General features: G+C 38.0%; 2 protein-coding genes across 3 annotated transcripts in view; one reads left to right on the top strand and one right to left on the bottom strand.

The window, feature by feature from the left end:
• Positions 1 to 8,839, bottom strand: part of LOC133660030 (beta-chimaerin-like) — a 71,458-nt gene extending 62,619 nt beyond the window's left edge. The window contains exons 1-2 of one of the 2 annotated variants that reach the window (XM_062063060.1): positions 8,737 to 8,839; positions 2,591 to 2,740 (exon numbers count right to left, since the gene is read on the bottom strand). In XM_062063060.1, the coding sequence (XP_061919044.1) occupies positions 2,591 to 2,642 (52 nt within the window). In that variant the 5' untranslated portion in view covers positions 2,643 to 2,740; positions 8,737 to 8,839. Of the gene's footprint in view, positions 1 to 2,590; positions 2,879 to 8,736 lie in introns of those variants that run through there. The other variant, XM_062063059.1, reaches the window with a different exon arrangement.
• LOC133660029 (probable serine carboxypeptidase CPVL) lies at positions 1,324 to 20,996 on the top strand. Its single transcript, XM_062063057.1, has 13 exons — positions 1,324 to 1,341; positions 8,947 to 8,988; positions 9,064 to 9,239; positions 9,314 to 9,435; positions 14,547 to 14,661; positions 14,727 to 14,785; positions 14,874 to 14,953; positions 15,026 to 15,092; positions 16,595 to 16,717; positions 16,814 to 16,945; positions 17,943 to 18,041; positions 20,200 to 20,556; positions 20,620 to 20,996. Exons 2-13 carry the CDS (start codon positions 8,984 to 8,986, stop codon positions 20,716 to 20,718), a joined length of 1,434 nt encoding a protein of 477 aa, XP_061919041.1. The 5' UTR covers positions 1,324 to 1,341; positions 8,947 to 8,983; the 3' UTR covers positions 20,719 to 20,996.
• Positions 20,997 to 21,242: the final 246 nt, after the last annotated feature.

Here is a 21,242-nt window from a genome sequence, read left to right as displayed (position 1 = left end):
CTGAAAACTGAGTTGGTGATCAAGAGCTCATGTGCCGCACAGGTCTCCAGCAGAAGGATGCCATTGCTGTTACAGCTGCCCAAGCCATGTTTGCCGAGGACTCCTTCCCATGAATTGTGATCAGTGCCGACCCTGGCATTGAAGTCACAGAGGATGATGATCTTGTCTGCCCTGGGCACTGCCGCGATGGTAGCGTTCAGGTCTTCATAGAACCTCTCCTTCACATCGTCTGTGTTCGTCATCGTGGGGGCATAGGCACTGATGAGTGTGGCAGAGTGTTTTCCTGGAAGAGGCAGGCGCAGCGTCATCAGGCGGTCACTGACACCTTTGGGAAGTGCAGCCAGCTTACTGACCAAGTTGGATTTAATGGCAAAGCAAACTCCTGCCTCACGCCGCTCTGCTTCGGTGCGGCCTATCCAGAAGAACGTATAGCCAGCACCAGTCTCTGTCAACTGTCCCTCTCCAGCTAGACGTGTCTCGCTGAGAGCAGCGATCTGGATGCCGTACCGGTCCAGCTCTCTGGCGATCAGGGCAGTTCTCCTCTCAGGTCTTGATAGGTCACCAGCCCTATCAAGAAGTGTGCGCACATTCCATGCACCAAGGGTGATCGGTGTCACCTTTTTCTTTTTTCCCTGTTTCTTACCGCTGGTAATGGGACTCCTGCCAGCTGCGGCTAGCTGGCCAGGAAGAGGTGAGGCAGGCAATTTTTGGGGCACCTTTTCTAGCCCGTTCCTCATGCCAGGAGGTAGGCAGTGCATTCCTAAAGAGGGCTGCCTAGTCGCTAGGGGGGCTGCCGAAGTCCAGTGCTGCCTCAGTCATTGGACAGCGACCCTATGGCCCGAGCCGCCTGCGTGCAAGTTTGTGACTATGGCTTCCAGTGAAGTTCACACCTGCCACTTGGCCACGTGCCCGACGCCGCAGGACTTGGGTGAGGGTGGGGGAGATTGCGGGGGTTGTGCGTGTGTGAAGTCATGACTTGCGCGGTGCATTGGATTTAAGTGAGGGTGGGTTGCGCAGCGCCGACCTCACTCTCTCGCCCGAGTCCACCTGTATCCAGTGGCAAGACAGAGTCGAGACGGCTGGAGATGGATCCAGGTGCAGTGGATGGCCTGGACACATTATAGCATAACACATCCAGCCCATAGCGCTCCACAGAGCCTGCTGGTGTCGCCATTCAGCCCGTTGAACCTCTGAGGGTTTCTTCCGCGCAGTCAGCCGAGAACCAGTCTTCTATCCCAGTGTGCTGGCTAGGCTAGGCACCACGGGAAGTGCCATACAGGCATGCAGGAGGACCAGGACTATCAGTAGGGATATTTCCTTAGCTAGAGGACCCTTGCTGAGGTAAGGTGCTACCTCTCTACAGCCTGCGGTTGTAGTTTAACGTCATACCCAGGACATAATAATTGTATTAATGTTTACATATATACCAAACATTATATTGTGATATATATCGTTATCGCAAGAGGCTGAAATATATATCCCAATATATATGTTAGAGCAGGGGTCACCAACGTGGTGCCCGTGGGCACCAGGTCGCCCGTAAGGATCAGATGAGTAGCCCGCTGGCCTGTTCTAAAAATAGCTCAAATAGCAGCACTTACCAGTGAGCTGCCTCTATTTTTTTAAATTGTATTTATTTACTAGCAAGCTGGTCTCTCTTTGTTCTACATTTTTAATTCTAAGAGAGACAAAACTCAATTAGAATTTGAAAATCCAAGAAAATATTTTAAAGACTTGGTCTTCACTAACTGACAAAGAAACAGATAACATATTTGGTGTCCAGTTCAAAGTGTGACATGATTTATTTAAAAGTTTGAGAGTTGACTTTTATATTTTACATGAGTTATTATTTGTACAAACATGGTGCAAAGTAATTCATGATTTGTTAAAATGTTAGTGGCTAGCTAGTTAAAATGGGATATTGTGATTTCACAAGACTGTCTTAGAAGTGATCATTTGAAAATGTTCAATATGAAAAATGTGCACTTAGAGAAAATATAAAAATAAAGTGTTGCATATTGATATTTATCTGTTTCTATATATACTTATTGTGAGAAATCATTAAGATTAATTATTAATAATAACATAGAGTTAAAGGTAAATTGAGAAAATTGGCTATTTATGGCAATTTATTTAAGTGTGTATCAAACTGGTAGCCCTTCGCATTAATCAGTACCCAAGAAGTAGCTCTTGGTTTCAAAAAGGTTGGTGACCCCTGATGTTAGAGTCATATGTCGCCCATTTATACACTTAGTATGTATTACTTTCGTTGTGAATAGCAATAAAGTGAATTCAAGAGTGTTTGTGTAAAATGGTGACATTATTGTGACATATTTGTGTTTGTACAAGGCCAGTGAACTTCCAAGCTTGGCGCTACATGATGGAAAGTAGACCACACTTGTCAAACGCGGTCCTTACTTGCAAAGCCGCCACAAGGATGGAAAAGTCAATAGCGAAACTGTGGATGTGAATTCCACGCTAAAGTCCAGAGGAAATATAGTTCATATATGCACGTGCAGACGAAAGAGTGGACTGCATGCAACACACGTACGTGCACTCATCACCATTGTCAATATTAAATGTGACTTACCAGATGACGCGGATGACGACCCAGAGAGGCTGGAGTTACTGGACGCTGCCATCCCGTCCCTGCCACTGCCTCACTGCCGTGTGGCCGAGGTTCGATCGCCACGGCAGTGGCTGCCCGGCGGCGGCGGCGTCTCCATGTCCCTCACGTCCCCTGAGCGCGTCACCGATAACAGATCAGCAACACAAAGTAGGATCCCAAAAAGGAAGGTGCAGCAGATTTGAAAAAAAAGAGACAGTTATCAGAGTTGCGTGGATGAAGACAGTAGCCTGCCTCCATGTGCCTCCTGGAGGCTCGCAGTAAACATACTCGCCGCAGAGACTCGCCTTCTTAAAGTGAAAGTTGGGCTTTCTTTAGCGCACATGAAACTAAACGCAACATACTTTAATTCCATGGATGGGTTATACTACAACCGCTGATATTATTATATTTGTCCATAATCTACTAAAATCAATTTAAGGCACATTTATGCCAGTATAGGATATTGAATTCAAACATCATGTCGGAGGTCATAAGGGACAATAGCGCCATCTAGTGGGTCTGCTATTTCATGTCCCTGACGTCACTTCTTCACGAAGATTAAAGAGCATATTGTTAAAGTAAACACATTACTACAGCCATCCATTTTCTACCACTTGTCCCTATTGGGGTCATACATATCTAAATATGTATATTTTACATTCTATTTCAATTACTTTATTGAATTAACAACCCCCTGGTGCTGTATTGTACTGTTTTTGTACTTGTTTTAATGTTCCTTGTTCATATGTTTGTAAATGTTGAACTTTATTAAATAAAGGTGTATTATATATATATATATATATATATATATATATATATATATATATATATATATATATATATATATATATATATATATATATATATATATATATATATATATATATATTGTTAAAGTAATACCATGCTTTATGATTTTAGCAATTCTTGTTTTGGATTGTGTAAGTGTACCGAGGGGCATAGCACCCCATTGATTTAGATTTACAAGGTGAAATTAATATAAATTAATATAACCATGAGCCTCAAAATTATAACAAAGGCTTGACTATCTCACTTAGCATGTAATGAATGCATTAGTTTCACATTAGAAGTTGAATTGTGAACTTTTGCACGATATTCAATTTTTTTAAATTTCACCTGTATACATTTATATTCATCCATCCATCCATTTTCTACCACTTGTCCCTTTTGGGGTTGCGGGGGGTGCTGGAGCCTATCTCAGCTGCATTCAGGCGGAAGGCATATATATATACTGTATATATACTTACACACAGTACAGGCCAAAAGTTTGGACACACCTTCTCATTCAATGTGTTTTCTTTATTTTCATGACTATTTACATTGTAGATTGTCACTGAAGGCATAAAAACTATGAATGAACACATGTGGAGTTATGTACTTAATAATAAATAACTGAAAACATGTTTTATATTCTACTTTCTTCAAAATAGCCACCCTTTGATCGGTAGGTTGTGAGTTCAAACCCCGGCCGAGTCATACCAAAGACTATAAAAATGGGACCCATTACCTCCCTGCTTGGCACTCAGCATCAAAGGTTGGAATTGAGGGTTAAATCACCAAAAATGATTCCCGGGCGCAGCACCGCTGCTGCCCACTGCTCCCCTCACCTCCCAGGGGGTGATCAAGGGTGATGGGTCAAATGCAGAGGACAAATTTCACCACACCTAGTGTGTGTGTGACAATCATTGGTACTTTTAACTTTAACTTTGCTCTGATTACTTTTTCGCACACTCTTGGCATTCTCTCAATGAGCTTCAAGAGGTAGTCGCCTGAAAGGGTTTTCACTTCACAGGTGTCATAGTTGTGATGCCTTCAGTGACAATGTACAATGTAAATAGACATGAAAAGAAAGAAAACGCATTGAAATGAGAAGGTGTGTCCAAACTTTTGGCCTGTACTGTATATCTACATATATATATTTTACATTCTACAATAATTACTTTATTGAATTAAAAAACCCCTGGTGCTGTATTGCACAGTTTTTGTATTTGTTTTAATTGTCCTTGTTCATATGTTTGTTTGTGAATCTTGAACTTTATAAATAAAGGTGTATAAAAAAAAAAAAAATACAAAAAATATTGTTAAATTAATACAATGCTTTATGATTTTAGAAATTCTTGTTTTGGATTGTGTAAGTGTACCCAGGGGCGTAGCACCCCCCCCCCCCCAACTACACTACTCCTAAAGAGCCCCCCCCGTAGTCCACCCTAAACCCAAAGTCACCACCCTATACACACACTTTGGTATGTTTACATGCACTAAAAACAACTTATTCCATGACTTCAGTTGAAACCAGCTTTTTAAAACACACAACCTTAATTAGTTTTTGTTTTACTTTTTAAAGTTGGGATTGTGTAGAACACTGGTGTCAAACAAAAGGTCCGGGGGCCAGATCTGACCCGCCAAGACATTTATTGTGGCCCGCCACATCATTTATGTAGCCGGCAAAAGGCTACAAATGATAAAGCACTTCCTTGCTAAATGTATTTGTTCTATCTTTTTTTTTTTTTTTTAACAGAAAAATGTATTGCATACGCAACATTTTTTGGAGGTTATCAAAAATAAATACTTACATATCTGCTTGTTATCCATCAATCTGTTAGTAAGAAATATGACAATCAAAAAAAGTTGCCTATTTTTTGTATTATGTATACATTACAGGTGAAATTCCAAAAATGTGTATCTTGTGAAAAGGTTTGTTTATTCCAGCAATTAGATTTACAAGGTGAAATTAATATAAACCATGAGCCTATATAGCTAAGTGACCTATCTCACTTAGCATGTAATGAGTTTAACTCACATTAGTTTCACATTAGAAGTTGAATTGCTGACATGAATGAACTTTTGCACGATATTATATTTTTTTTATTTCACTTGTATACATTTATATTCATATATATGAATACATATATATATATATATATATATATATATATATATATATATATATATATATATATATATATATATATATATATATATATATATATATATATATATATATACATATTATATATATATATATATATATATATATATATATATGAATACATATATATACACTATATACAAACCCCGTTTCCATCTGAGTTGGGAAATTGTGTTAGATGTAAATATAAACGGAGTACAATGATTTGCAAATCCTTTTCAACCCATATTCAATTGAATGCACTACAAAGACAACATATTTGATGTTCAAACCCATAAACTTTATTTTTTTTTTGCAAATAATAATTAACTTAGAATTTCATGGCTGCAACACGTGCCAAAGTAGTTGGGAAAGGGCATGTTCACCACTGTGTTACATGGACTTTCCTTTTAACAACACTCAGTAAACGTTTGGGAACTGAGGAGACACATTTTTGAAGCTTCTCAGGTGGAATTCTTTCCCATTCTTGCTTGATGTACAGCTTAAATTGTTCAACAGTCCGGGGTCTCCGTTGTGGTATTTTAGGCTTCATAATGCGCCACACATTTTCAATGGGAGACAGGTCTGGACTACAGGCAGGCCAGTCTAGTACCCGCACTCTTTTACTATGAAGCCACGTTGATGTAACATGTGGCTTGGCATTGTCTTGCTGAAATAAGCAGGGGCGTCCATGGTAACGTTGCTTGGATGGCAACATATGTTGCTCCAAAACCTGTATGTACCTTTCAGCATTAATTGCGCCTTCACAGATGTGTAAGTTACCCATGTCTTGGGCACTAATACACCCCCATACCATCACAGATGCTGGCTTTTCAACTTTGCGCATATAACAATCCGGATGGTTCTTTTCCTCTTTGGTCCGGAGGACACGACGTCCACAGTTTCCAAAAACAATTTGAAATGTGGACTCGTCAGACCACAGAACACTTTTCCACTTTGAATCAGTCCATCTTAGATGAGCTCAGGCCCAGCGAAGCCGACGGCGTTTCTGAGTGTTGTTGATAAACGGTTTTCGCCTTGCATAGGAGAGTTTTAACTTGCACTTACAGATGTAGCGACCAACTGTAGTTACTGACAGTGGGTTTCTGAAGTGTTCCTGAGCCCATGTGGTGATATCCTTTACACACAGATGTCGCTTGTTGATGCAGTACAGCCTGAGGGATCGAAGGTCACGGGCTTAGCTGCTTACGTGCAGTGATTTCTCCAGATTCTCTGAACCCTTTGATGATATTACGGACCGTAGATGGTGAAATCCCTAAATTCCTTGCAATAGCTGGTTGAGAAAGGTTTTTCTTAAACTGTTCAACAATTTGCTCACGCATTTGTTGACCAAGTGGTGACCCTCGCCCCATCCTTGTTTGTGAATGACTGAGCATTTCATGGAATCTACTTTTATACCCAATCATGGCACCCACCTGTTCCCAATTTTGCCTGTGGGATGTTCCAAATAAGTGTTTGATGAGCATTCCTCAACTTTTCAGTATTTATTGCCACCTTTCCCAACTTCTTTGTCACATGTTGCTGGCATCAAATTCGAAAGTTAATGATTATTTGCAAAAAGTTTATCAGTTTGAACATCAAATATGTTGTCTTTGTAGCATATTCAACTGAATATGGGTTGAAAATGATTTGCAAATCATTGTATTCCGTTTATATTTACATCTAACACAATTTCCCAACTCATATGGAAACGGGGTTTGTATATATATATATATATATACATATATATATATATATATATATATATATATATATATATATATATATATATATATATGTATGTATATATATATATATATATATATATATATATATATATATATATATATATATATATATATATATATATATATATACAATATATACATATGTATATAACATGAGGGAAGTCAGAGTTTGAAACCCCTGATCTCGAACAAATCTAAAAAAAAAAATGTTAGCCAGTTTAAAAAAAACTTGCTTAGGCGGTCCATCGTAGTCGAAGATGACGTAGCTTCCATTTTGTTGCTCTGGTCAGTGGCTATCGTTGCTGGCGACGATGCCACTCCATATGACTATGAAGTCCGATCCTGGAACCACACGTCCTGCCACAGTGGGGACATGTCAGGCCTGGATCAGGGGGCTGGGATGGTTCTGGAACTGCAGGGTGGTGTCTTCGTCTCCGCTGATCCCTCCGGTGTTGGTTCCGACACTCCTCCAGATACATGACCCCGTCATGGCACAGCGAACGCCACAGCGATCGATTGGCTGCAGCTGTCTCAAGTTCGTGGGGTTTGATGTTGCACCTCTTCAATATCGCTTTCAGTTGGTCTTTGTACCGCAGCTTTTGTCCTCCGGGCTTTCTGCTGGCTGAAAGGAGCTGACCATAAAGCATCTGACGAGGCAATCGATGTCCTGGCATCCGGATGGTGTGACCAACCCACCGGAGTTGTCGCTGTGCCAGGGTGGCCTCTATGCTTATGGACTCAGTGCGCTGTAAGATGTCCGTATGAGGAACTCGGTCCTGCCATGTGATGCCAAGAATGCGTTGGAGACATCTGATGTTAAATGCATCAAGGCAGCGGATGTGTCTGCGATATATTGTCCAGGCATTTGACCCATCCTCATGTTCACCCCCTGGGAGGTGAGGGGAGCAGTGAGCAGCAGCGTGCGCCGCGCTTGGGAATCATTTGGTGATTTAACCCTCAATTCCAACCCTTGATGCTGAGTGCCAAGCATGTAGGCAATGGGTCCCATTTTTTGTAGTCTTTGGTATGAATCGGCCGGGGTTTGAACTCACGACCTCCCAGTCTCAGTGCGGACACTCTAACCACAAGGCCACTGAGCTGAACCCAACTAAGTTATCACACATGTTTACACTGTTTAACTTATGCTTAAACTCAATTCAATATATGGTTTTATTAAGTTTATTTTCAGTAACATGGATGGACACTTCCGCTTTGATGATGACGTCATATCAAAATATTACATGTTTAAAATGTTAAAACAATTATTAGATGAGTAACCTCTTAGTGAAACTAGCAATGTGGTATTTTTGTTTCTAGCATAGCTGCTAGTGCTAGCCAATCGCCGCACCTGTGCTTCCACGCACCATGTATTCAAGTGTCCACTTATAAAACAATGCTTATTACAACACCTTAAGTCTTTTTTTTTTTTTGGCTGGTAACAACCCACTCACCAGCCTGAAGTGAAACATGCCGCGATACGCCTGTTTATGGCGGGTGTTAGTGTTTTAAAAACACTGTTTTCGACGTGACGTCGTTGGAGCGTCCTGCGAGTCAACAACCAGGGGAAAGACAAGCGCCTCCCCTTAGGTGGTCACGTGATTCCAACCTGTCACGTGATCGTCACCGGGTCGCTCATGTAACTCGTGATTCGTTTTTTTCAGCTGCAGAGGCTTGTTGTGATCGACAAAGAATGAAAACATGAGGTGAGTCCAAACAGGATCTTTCATTTTTTTAGTGTTAAAAAGTGTATTATGGAAGCGTCTTGTAAACAATTGCAGAGCGTGGGTGGAAACATTCTTGCTGCTGCTGTTGGCCGCTTTGCCACCAGTCCAAACACGCAGATTCTCGTCCTTTTTCGGCCCCAGTTCTTACAAAGTCAGCAGCCTCAATGGCGTGGACCCTGGAGCTCCTCTTTTTGTCACTCCCTATCTGGAGAAGGGTGCCATTGATGAAGGTACAGTAGATCATTACAGTCTTGAGTGAGCTGTCACTGTGGTGCTGATGGACATGTTGTCATTGTTTTTCCAGCCAGGGCACTAAGTCAGGTTAGAGAGCTGCCTGGTGACAACGTGAAGAGTCATGCAGGTTATTTCACGGTCAACAAGAAATACAACAGCAATCTCTTCTTCTGGTTCTTCCCTGCACTCATGGTACACACAAACTACTCAAAACATTCAAAATGTATTGCACAAACATCTATAGTAGAGCTCAGAACAAGACTAAACAATCATAATTTGGAATAAAAAGTCCTTAGTCGACAGACATGTGTCTGCATAGGTTATTAAGATTTATGGTTTCTTCGTTATACTTAACGAGCTGCTCTAAAATCACATGATGACACCTGTGCAATTTATTGTATCGCTAAAAGAGTTGGAAGAGGGAGTTGTTATTTAATCCTACCCTTTCTCAAAATCTCAGCTGTTATTGATCATTTATACATTCGTAATAGTAATCTTTATAAATTAAGGACAAGAAAAAAACCTCTTAAATAAAGAACTTGCTTAATTAAGAGTAGTTTTGTGTGATACAGACAGTATATGATATACATCATACTGTATACATTTGGCTGACAATAGAGCATTTAATACTTTTGTTATAGCGTGATAATGCATGTTGATTACGAGCAAACGGTGGAGTCCTTTACGCACTGTAGTGTCCTCGCTAACGTGCTAATGGCTAATGTCCCTCCACAGTGCAAAGCCACTTAAAACGTCAGTAATCCTCGCCTGCATGGTGGGAAATTAACTAATTTTCGTATAAGTCACTGGAGGACTAAACATGCTACACTGCACCGTAGAACAGGCCTGGGCAATTATTTTGACTCAGGGGGGCCAAATTCAGAGAAAAAAATGTGTCTGGGGGCCGGTATATCTGATTTTTAGGAACACTAATACAAAACCTCACAATAATGTCTGATTGATTGCTAAAACGTTATGACAGACTGCCAAAAACTGGAATGGAATTTGAATTTTTTTTACTGAATGAGAATGTACATGAAAATAAAGAATGTGTGATTTACAATATTACCGTATTTTCCGCACTAATAGGCGCACCGGATTATCAGGCGCACCTTCAATTCATGGCATATTTTAAAACGTTGTTCATATATAAGGCGCACCGCATTATAAGGCGCACTGCATTATAAGGCGCATAGAATAGATGCTACAGTAGAGGCTGGGGTTGCGTTATGCATCCATTAGATAGAGCTGCGCTAAAGGGAGTGTCAACAAAACAGTCAGATAGGTCAGTCAAACTTTATTAATAGATTACAAACCAGCGTTCAGACAACCCTGTTCACTCCCAAAGTGAATAAACAGCTGTTTTATTATTTTCCCCGAGGTAAAGTCAGTGACGTGGTGTTTTGTTTATCTTTTAACAACAGCAAGGTATAACATGTAGTGCAACATTTATATTACATAGTGGAGGGGAACTTTTCCCTGATTCAATAAACACGTAAAAAACAGTGATACTGTTACGGTAAATCAAACGTTAGTGCAATCACACTATAGTAACACTCAAAATAGTGCAGAGCGATAACAATATATTAATAACTCAACGTTGCTCAAACGTTAATGTCACACAACACAACACACAAAATAAACATGTAAAGCTCAGTTTATGAAGTTATTCCTCATCCACGAATCCCTCGAATTCTTCTTCTTCAGTGTCCGAATTAAACAGTTGGGCGGATACGGCATCCAACATGCCGGCTCCGTCTCGTCAAAGTCGTCATTAATCGAGTCAGTGTCGCTGCTGCTCTATTCCTGTGTTCTACTGCGTGACTGATCGTCTTAAGTTTAAACTCTGCGTCGTAACTTCTTCTTCTACGGGGGAAAATGAAGTCGGCGGCTGCTTACCGTAGTTGCGATTGATTGATTGATTGAAACTTTTACCTGTTGGAGGCTCAATATTGGTCCATATATAAGGCGCACCGGATTATTAGGCGCACTGTCAGCTTTTGACAAAATTGGAGGTTTTTAGGGGCGCCTTATAATGTGGAAAATACGGTAACTATGAACAATAAAACACTGAATATTGACAACATATGAACGTCACACCCCCTCTTAATCCACATATTGTACAATCAAGCGAAACGCAACAAAGATGCAACAAACACAGCGAAATATCAACGCGTAGGGTGAAAAACCCCCCACCTCCAATCTGATACATCTGATATACCACTAAGCTTTACATCTGATATACCACTAAGCTTTAACGCAATAACATTTTTACAACTTTGTTGTAAAAATCTTCTTCCACGTCTGTCCCTGACACCCGCATTTCAGGATGACACTCTGTGGAAACGCTCCCCACCCACATTGCTTGAAGCCTCGTCTGAGCTGCTGTGACTTAGATTACCATAGTAACTAATTAGATCACCATAGTAACTAGTATATCATGCAAAAGCGCAGATTCCAACCATTGAAATACTTTGTATAGTTTGAGACTTAAGGTCATTTGAAAACATCACTGCACATCATAATGGCAGCTACACTTTCCATCTTAAAGATTTAAAAAAAATTATTTGGGAATGTCCGGCGGGCCAGATTGAAAATCTTAATGGGCCGCATGCGGCCCCTGGGCCTTTATTTGCCCAGGTCTGCCGTAGAAGGATATACTAACTGCTAACTGCAAGCTAGTACTATAGTTAGTAGATGTTATTATCACATAAAATATTTTTTTGTCATTTTTGTTATTGCTTACAAACTCAAAAAATAAGAGCCAATAGTAGTTTTTGCTTTTGTTTAATTATTTTGCACTGTTGACTAGGGCTGCAACTAACGACTGTGTCGATAGTCGAATAGTCATTGACTAGCTTAACGATTAGTCGACTCGTCGGATTGTAAAGAGTACACATATTCAGTGGCTCTAATTTAGCCATCAACTTTGAAATTCAGCTGGAGATAATTTTAGGTATGTGCTTACTAATAACAAAGATTACTAATTTGTTCATAAATATAATAATTTAGACTAATTATGCAGCTCAAATACATGTTTGTCCATTTAAAAGTAAGCATTGGAAAAGAGCAAAATAAAACAAGTATATTTTTAATGTAAAACAGGAAAGTTAAAATAGCAATAACAACTACAATAAAACAACACAACTATCTAACTTGCTTAAAAAGAAACAAGCATTTTGTGATGATGTGTTTAAAAAGCTACACACACAAAAAAGAAGCTAATTGGCAAGTTTAGCACTCCAAAAGACTCAATCCATATCCGTATAATTGAATTTTTCTTAACAGTTTATCTAATAGATTGCATGTTACATTTTATGATATTGGCACATTGGTGCTTAATGTTTAGTGTGTGTGTGTGTGTGTGTGTGTGTGTGTGTGTGTGTGTGTGTGTGTGTGTGTGTGTGTGTGTGTGTGTGTGTGTGTGTGTGTGTGTGTGTGTGTGTGTGTGTGTGTGTGTGTGCGTGTGTGCGTGTGTGTGTGTGTGTGCGTGTGTGTGTATGCGTGCGCGTGTGTGTGCGTGCGCACGTTTGACATTTGTTTTTGTGCCTTTCTTCATTGCATTGTAAATTGACGCTGCTTTAAAGAGTACTTGAATTGATTAGACAAAGTTTAGCTGGCGGACTTTGGGTAAAATGACGACAAATGTATTTTTTGGCGACAAAGTTTGTTGTCGACGGATCGTTGCACACCTACTTGTGACATTATTATACATTTTGGATGTAATAAAAAGCAATAAGGAAATAATATAATTTGTTATCGATATCGTTACACAGCCATCCTTTTAAGTATGGCCAATAACCCAAATGTGTAATATTGTCCAGAACTAATATAAAGTATCCAAAAAACAGAATAATAAGTGTATTATATTTTAACAGAAGTGTAGATAGAACCATGTTACAACAAAACTAACCAGATATTAACAGTAAATTAACAAGTAGATTAATAATAATATTGAGAAAATAACACAACTGGAAAAAACGCAATATGTTAATGCATTTGTCAGCAGTTACATTTTGAGCCTTTGTTACCTGTTTTAAAATAATGATATAATTACACACCAAATTATATATTGTGATCTATCTTGTTATCGCAAGAAGCTACAATATACAGTATATCACGATATAGATTTCGGGCCATATTGCCCATTCCTAAGTAAGTGATACCTGGTTTTATTACATATTGATAACCATATTAGTACTAATATTAGATTAAATCTATTCTATCTAAAAAATAAAAAATAAAAATCTTAATTAAAAACATAGTTACATGTATTTTCACTGAAATTCAACGGAAACTGATCCGGGCAGTTTCATATTTTTTTAAGGCCTTTTTACTATTGTTCTGGATAATCCTTACTGCTTATTTAGTTTTTACCATTTTATTGTTTGGTTCATTTTAGCGGTAAATGTATAGGCCTGTCTGTGCTTATTGGGATTTTTTTCCTTTTTTTACCTTTGTTTTTAATTTGTATAGTACTTTGTGGCTATAGTGACTGTTTAAAAAAAAATACAAAATTAAAATAATAATGGATTACATTTATATAGTGCTTTTCTATCAACTAGATACTCAAAGCGCTCACTTTCACATTCACACTTCGGTGGGGGTAAGCTACATTTGTAGCCACAGCTGCCCTGGGGTAGACTGACGGAAGCGTGGCTGCGAATTTGCGCCAACGGCCCCTCCGACCACCACCTATCATTCATTCACCAGTGTGAGCAGCACTGGTACTGCACAAAATTGTGCAGTATGAATAATTAAACCTTAACAATACAGTCGTTCCTCTCCATATCACACTTCACCACATTCCAACTTTTTTGTGGATATTTTTTAAAGCATATTTAAAAAAAATGTTGGTCCTAAATTAATAATTTCCATGCATATAAATAACTAGATAAACTAAAAATATCAATACTACAGTAGCATAGCTCACTAGAGGAAACCAAACTAATCACATCACACTGTTCAGTATCCTGGCCACTGATTGGCTCAGCCTCAGGCAGCATTACTATATTGGAGTAAAAGAGTGTAAAGGTGACATAAGGGTGTTATTTAATGGTTGGAGGGCTCTCATAATAATCTGTATTTTTAGGTCGTAAATTGTTGTTTGATGCTGTAGCTATGAAAATATTTGATTTATAATTAATGATTCCTACTTCGCGGAAAGTCATTTATCGTGGTCATGTCTGGAACCAATTAACAGCGACTGTTTTACCAAAGTATCTCTGTATGCTTTATACTGCGATGCCAAATACAACCAAAGGGTGGTGCAAAAATGCTATTATTTGGTTGTTCTGTCACAGCCCACCCAGAAGAAGTCTCCAGTCCTGCTGTGGCTCCAGGGCGGTCCTGGTGGCACCTCACTGTTTGGGCTCTTTGTGGAACATGGACCTTATGTGGTTTATAAGAACATGACAGGTACTTTTTCATCCTTAATATACAATATGCATGTATATTCATATAATAAGTCAATTTTGTTGCAGTGGGTCTGAGGGATTACGCCTGGACTAAAAGATATTCTGTGTTATACATTGATAATCCAGTAGGTATTGTGTTGATGCAGGATGGCAACACTTTTTGAAGATTTGTGTGCTTATTAGTTTTTTTTAATCATTAATATATTTGTCCAGGTTGGAACAGGTTACAGCTTCACTGATGATGATCGGGGTTTTGCTCAGAATCAGGATGATGTAGGCAGAGATCTATACAGGTGAAACACTGCCTTTTCCATCATTATTTCACTTAAATCCACTAAAATGTTTCCTCTTTATTTCTTTTAAAGTGCTTTAACGCAGTTCTTCCAACTCTTTCCGGAATATCAGTCAAACGACTTCTATGCTACTGGAGAGGCAAGTTGTATTATTATTTTTACCATTTTCAAGTTGTAATATAAAGTATATTGTTTAAAATAATTATGTATTATAATTTATGTAAAAATATAATGTGCATAATATAACAAAATACTAAATATATACAGTATATAAATTATATGCACTCAAAATTATTCAACCCCAGTTGTAAATTACATGTATTTAAAAAAAAAAAAAATCACTTGGTATATATTATTATAATCATTGATAATTTGTGAAAAAAATACTATACATATTATATAACTGTGTGTGGATGGGTATATATATATATATATATATATATTCACTGTATGTATACTGTATATATGTATATATTTACTGTGTTTGTGTGTATATATATATATGTATATATATATGTATATATGTATATGTATATATATATATATATATATATATATATATATATATATATATATATATATATATATATATATATATATATATATATATATATATATATATATATATATATGCAGCCGTGATCAAAAGTTTACATACACTTGTAAAGAATATAATGTTATGGCTGTCTTGAGTTTCCAATAATTTCTACAACTCTTATTTTTTTGTGATAGAGTGATTGGAGCACATACTTGTTGGTCACAAAAAACATTCATGAAGTTTGGTTCTTTTATGAATTTATTATGGGTCTACTGAAAATGTGACCAAATCTGCTGGGTCAAAAGTATACATACAGCAATGTTAATATTTGGTTACATGTCCCTTGGCAAGTTTCACTGCAATAAGGCGCTCTTGGTAGCCATCCACAAGCTTCTGGCAAGCTTCTGGTTGAATTTTTGACCACTCCTCTTGACAAAATTGGTGCAGTTCAGCTAAATCTGTTGGTTTCCTGACATGGACTTGTTTCTTCAGCATTGTCCACACGTTTAAGTCGTGACTTTGGGAAGGCCATTCTAAAACCTTAATTCTATCCTGATTTAGCCATTCCTTTACAACTTTTGACGTGTGTTTGGGCTCATTGTCCTGTTGGAACACCCAACTGCGCCCAAGACCCAACCTCCGGGCTGATGATTTTAGGTTGTCCTGAAGAATTTGGAGGTAATCCTCCTTTTTCATTGTTCCATTTACTCTCTGTAAGTGTATATAAACTTTTGACCACAACTCTATATATAACATGAGGGGAAGTCAAAGTTTGAAACTCCGGATCTCGAACAAATCTAAAAAAAAAATGTTTAGCCAGTTCTTAAAAAAAATAAATAATTATGTGAATCATAACTTATCAACAACTATTTATTCATGAGAACCGTATTATCTATTTATTTAATTAGTGTGTATATGTACTGTATATATATGTATATGTGTGTATATATGTATATGTGTGTGTATATATATGTACAAATACATGTGGCCTTTATACAGCAGTGGATGTTTTTGCAACATGACTAGTTTTAGTGCTGGATGAACCACATTAAAAAGGCTGTTAAACAATAAAAACTATCTTTACTTGTCCTGTCATCACATAGTCGTACGCAGGGAAGTACGTTCCTGCTGTGTCGTACTACATCCATAAAAACAACCCCACCGCCAAGGTAAAGATCAACTTTAAGGGCATGGCCATCGGTGATGGCCTGTGTGACCCGGAAATGGTGCGTATCTGTCAACATGCCATTTTTTTTGTTTGTTGTTTTTAACGTGACCTGTACAGGTGCAACATTCTCCTGTTGTTTTTATCTGCCAATCAGATGTTGGGTGGCTATGGGGAGTTTTTGTACCAGACGGGTATGATCGATGAAATCCAAAAACAATACGTCATAAAGCAGACCGACTTGGGTGTCCAACTCATTCAGCAGCAGCAGTGGCTGGAGGCCTTCAAGGTACAATAAAGTATTCAACGTCATCATAATATCAGGTCATTGCATTAGGTACACTATATTATGTCACTGCGTTAGGCACACAATTTAATATCACTGCATTAGGTACACAATATCTTGTCACTGCATTAGGTACACAATATGTCACTGCATTGGGTACACAATATCATGTCATTGCATTAGGTACACAATATATTGTCATGGAATTAGATACACTATATCATGTCACTGCATTAGGTACACAATATGTCCCTGCATTAGGTACACAATATGTCACTACATTGGGTACACAATATCATGTCATTGCATTAGGTACACAATATATTGTCATGGAATTAGATACACTATATCATGTCACTGCATTAAGTACACAATATGTCCCTGCATTGGGTACACAATATCATGTCATGGAATTAGATACACAATATTATACCACTGCATTAAGTACACAACACATACACACCCCACACAAGAGTTGTATCAAACTTCTGGTTGTAATATTTTAGTAACTATATTTATTTAGATGAGTGTGGCAAAATATTAGGGATGTCTTTGATACGACTTTTTCCTGTACATTGATACCGCATTATTGTACAGCAGCCGAAGCAGATACAAGTGCATCTTTTATCTGATCTAGCACTTGTGTGACAGCTAAGAATGTTTTATGATGGCATTGGTTTGTCTTTGGAACTGACTATTTTCCATTATTCAAATTCCAAATAAAATAGTGGTCAAGCAGCATCCTGGTATCAATGTATCGGACTGTAATGTGATCGTGTTAATCAAACGTCCTCCAAAAGCAGATTATGATGCAGATGTACCTAATAAAGTGTCCTCTCCTTGTACAGTAGATTTGACTAATATTTAAATGAACTATGTGAGAACAACAATATATTTTGAAAAAATGTTTGTCACATTCTTTCACCCATTTTGAGATTGTCACCACAGGTGCTGCTACAAAATGATTCCAGATGAACCAATCACTTTTGTCTTTTCTCAGGTTTTTGACAGCTTGCTGAACGGGGACATGTCGACATATCCTTCCTTCTTCCAGAATGCAACAGGCTGCACCAACTACTTCAACTACTTGTTATGTCAGGTACCTCATGTACTTTTCTTGTACTTCCTTCTTACACTGACTCGCTTGTCGTTAGTCATCCATCACAAAAGGTACCACGAAGATCCATTTTTCCCACTAGAAATAATCTAAATTGAATTAATCCGTTCCAGACTCCTAGAAATATGAACACAAAACACAATTTATAAAGAATAGTTAAAGCTTTACATGCAGAATACAATGTAAAATACATACCAATGATGAATGAAATGATACATTTTGTGACTGAAAATCGGTGAATACTTTTGTAATGAATATCGTGATTACTATTGTTATTAATGTAAGTATAATTATCAACATTATTACTCTGATATTAAACAAAACACGTTGGAATTTGAACGTACCATAGAACCAATGGAATAAAACATATTTTACTATGCAGAGCAGCAAGTTAGCATTATCAAGCATGAAAATAGACTATTAATAATTCATTTTAATAGTAGGAGGCTACATAACAAATTTTGAGGGTAAAAAAGAATATTTAGCTCAGTTAATGAAACCGTTTAATGTCATTGCTATGTCAGAAACATGGATCAAGGTGGATAGTGGTGCCGATTTTGATCTGTATGGATACACGTTCAACTACATTAATAAAGAAAACAAAAATAGAGGAGCTGCTGTCTTTCTCTTTTATGAAGGTAATTATAGGAAGAAAATGAAGGATGGTAAAATTCTGTACAGGAGGATAAAAAACTGAGGCATCCTTAATTGTATTTAAAAATGATCTACTGAACCTTAATTGGGATAAATTTTATGAGCAAGATGATGTTAACAAGGCATGATTTTTTTAGAAACATATTTAAAACAATATATTATATATATATATATATATATATATATATATATATATATATATATATATATATATATATATATATATATATATATATATATATATATATATACACACACACACACACACACACACAGTACAGGCCAAAAGTTTGGACACACCTTCTTATTTCAATTAGTTACATTGTAGATTGTCACTGAAGGCATCAAAATTATGACACCTGTGAAGTGAAAACCCTTTCAGGTGACTACCTCTTGAAGCCCATCGAGAGAATGCCAAGAGTGTGCAAAACAGTAATCAGAGCAAAGGGTGGCTATTTTGAAGAAACTAAAATATAACACATGTTTTCAGTTATTTCACCTTTTTTTGTTAAGTACATAACTCCACATGTGTTCATTCATAGTTTTGATGCCTACAGTGACAATCTACAATGTAAATAGTCATGAAAATAAAGAAAACACATTGAATGAGAAGATGTGTCCAAACTTTTGGCCTGTACTGTATATGAATATATAAATATAGAAAGAATAAGTGTTGTATAAAAAAAAAAGAAGAAACATTTAACAACCCTTTTGCCTTTATTGAAGACTGAAGAGCCACAAGAACGCCACCTTTGTACTTTACTACATGTTATTTTTTTAATTTCACAGTTGGTAGAGTGGCCGTGCCAGCAATGGGAGGGTTGCTGGTTACTGGGGTTCAATCCCCACCTTCTACTATCCTAGTCACGTCCGTTGTGTCCTTGGGCAAGACACTTCACCCTTTCTCCTGATGGGTGCTGGTAGCGCCTTGCATGGCAGCTCCCTCCATCAGTGTGTGAATGTGTGTGTGAATGGGTGAATGTGGAAATACTGTGAAAGCGCTTTGAGTACCTTGAAGGTAGAAAAGCGCTATACAAGTACAACCCATTTATCATTTATCATTCTTTATCAAAGTGCTGGCACTCACATCTTTCTTTGGCCCCACAGTGGCCTATTTTGCATCAGTACTCGGTTAAAAAAAAAAAAAATCACATCTTGTCAAAAAGCCTATTTGCCAAACAGATTAGAAAATGGATGGATGGATGGATTTAGAACTCCTTAGTGCGCTTGAACGCCTCATCAGCTGAGAAAGGATGTGGACTTGTCCATCGTTCTTTGTGCATGGTTTAAAAAAAATAAAGATAATTGAATCAACTGTAAAAGAAGCACAATCCATTCTTCACAGACTCTTTGTTTTGGTAGTCGATTCTCAGCATGTAGATGATATACGTAGGTTACGTGCGATAATAATAACTGAGACAGCATATGAAAACCGAGGTACAGTTGTGTGTACATACTGTCATGGCAATCTCCCATTATTTGTCAGGAACCAGAAGACCAGGAATACTTCAGCAGGTTTGTGACGCTCCCAGAGGTGCGGCGCGCCATCCACGTGGGCAACCTGGAGTTTCACGATGGCTCGCAGGTGGAGAAGCACCTGCTGCAGGACGTGATGAAGAGCATCAAACCCTGGCTGGCCGTGCTCATGGACAACTACAAGGTGTTGATTTATAGCGGCCAGCTGGACGTGATCGTCGCGGCCCCTCTGACGGAGAGGTTCCTGCCCACCGTCAACTGGACCGGAGCGGACGACTACAGGTCGGCGCCTCGCTTCCACTGGAAGGTTCAGCCCACCGACACGGAGGTGGCAGGTTATGTCAGACAAGTGGGAGAGTTCTACCAGGTGAGACAGCAAAAGGAGCACGATGGGAAATCAAACTTCAAAATGTGTCCTCTTATTACGCAGGTCGTCATTAGAGGAGGCGGCCACATTCTGCCTTATGACCAACCAGCAAGGTCCTTTGATATGATTGACAGGTTCCTCTCCACGCGAGGATGGAAGTAAAGGGATTTCTTCTTAAAGATGATCAACCACTGTGAAAATCAATAAGCACAATGATTGTTTTACAGATATTTGCTAATCATCTCCATAATGGATTTGTGTTCTAATGGCTGCTCATGTTTTAGTCATCACTTTACAATCTTGTACTGTACAAGTCTTAGACCATTTTAGACTCTTTTATATGTTTTTAAATTAAAGTTGGCTGCATTTACCCCCCCCTCCCGAAAAAAATATTTCTGTTTTTGTTTTTTTGATTTTACCAGGAAATAAAATGCACTTTTAAAAATAAAATGCACTGTAATACTTTTGTAATAATGATTGCATTTATTCTCAAGTTATGTATTTGTAGCAAACTTGCAACCAAAATATTATTAAATAGCTGCACACAACTATTATAAACTGCCTTATAAATAGTAATACAGTATCTAAAGTGTACATAGAAGTAATATGTGTGTGTGTGTGTGTGTGTGTGTATATATTCACACACATATATATATATATATATATATATATATATATATATATAT

This window comes from Entelurus aequoreus, linkage group LG11 (assembly GCF_033978785.1).
Source record: "Entelurus aequoreus isolate RoL-2023_Sb linkage group LG11, RoL_Eaeq_v1.1, whole genome shotgun sequence".
NCBI classification, from domain to species: Eukaryota; Metazoa; Chordata; class Actinopteri; order Syngnathiformes; family Syngnathidae; genus Entelurus; species Entelurus aequoreus.
The sequence above is the reverse complement of the archived record's forward strand: the minus strand, read 5'-3'. Positions and strand labels throughout refer to the sequence as shown.